The 1,052-nt window shown below is 52.8% G+C and overlaps 1 protein-coding gene across 1 annotated transcript in view; it reads right to left on the bottom strand.

Annotated features, from left to right (window-relative positions):
- HAUS5 (HAUS augmin like complex subunit 5) overlaps positions 1–1,052 on the bottom strand; it is an 8,764-nt gene that overhangs the window by 1,443 nt on the left and 6,269 nt on the right. The window contains exon 17 of the mRNA XM_029924271.1: positions 438–511. Coding sequence (XP_029780131.1) covers positions 438–511 — 74 coding nt within the window. The remainder of the gene's footprint in view (positions 1–437; positions 512–1,052) is intronic.

Here is a 1,052-nt window from a genome sequence, read left to right as displayed (position 1 = left end):
CAGGGCCACCAGCCTCCAGCAGAAATCACTGCGGACACAGTGCCTATGTGCGCCAAGTCAGCTGTGAGCATGCTCACGGTTTTGTCCGCGCAGCAGCCCCACGGGGTTTGCACTGCCGCTTGCCCCAAGTGCAGAGGCAAGACCTAGACGGGAGGCCTTGGCGGCCTCTTAGGTAGCAGAGCTAGGATTTAAATCCGGGCAGTCTGACATGTGTGTGTACTCCTAACCAGGTGACACTGCCTGTCAAATTGCAAACCAGTCATGTATCACCATTCAGTAGGGTACTTGAGTAGTTAAAAGCTAGGCTGTGGGGTTAAACTCTTCTCAGCCCTACCTCTTCCCTGCTGTGTAATCTCCATGTGCCTCAGTTCCTCCTCAGTGGACTAAGCACAATCGTAGTACCTTACAGAGTTGCTGCAAAGGCTCGGTCCCCTTACGCAAACAGGGCACTGAACGATGCACAGCATACTGTAAGCGCTGTGCGTCTCTGGTGTGACTGTGATCTTTTTGTCTGCACATGTGCAGTCTCTTTCAGTCCTTACCATAAGGGTAGCGATTAAGACCCATTTTATCGATGAAGAAACTGAAACTCAGGAAAGTTGTTCATCACTAGATTCCCTCAACTAGCACTTGCTGGGTTGCTACTGGCCCCCAGAGCTCAGCTGGGAGAGAGGCCCAAGCTGTTTAGCTCCAAGGATCCCATTGGTAGAAGCAAAGAGCCAGAATCAAAGGATAAATAGGTGGAAGAAGTGTATTGATGGGAAATGGACCTGGGTGCCATCAGCAAAGCAGGAAGAGGCCATTTTTGGGCCTTTGAGTTTCAGGCCTTAGTCTTCAGTAAGCAGGGAGCTGTGTGCTGGAAGGAGCTTTGTGCTGAAGGAACTGTGTGCAAGGCAGAGCTGTGTGCGGACGGAGCTGTGTGCAGACGGAGCTGTGTGCTGGAAGGAGCTGTGTGCGGACGGAGCTGTGTGCTGGAAGGAGCTGTGTGCTGGAAGGAGCTGTGTGCGGACGGAGCTGTGTGCTGGAAGGAACTGTGTGCAAGGCAGAGCTGT

This window comes from Suricata suricatta, chromosome 16, assembly GCF_006229205.1.
Source record: "Suricata suricatta isolate VVHF042 chromosome 16, meerkat_22Aug2017_6uvM2_HiC, whole genome shotgun sequence".
In the NCBI taxonomy this organism is placed as follows: domain Eukaryota; kingdom Metazoa; phylum Chordata; class Mammalia; order Carnivora; family Herpestidae; genus Suricata; species Suricata suricatta.
The sequence above is the reverse complement of the archived record's forward strand: the minus strand, read 5'-3'. Positions and strand labels throughout refer to the sequence as shown.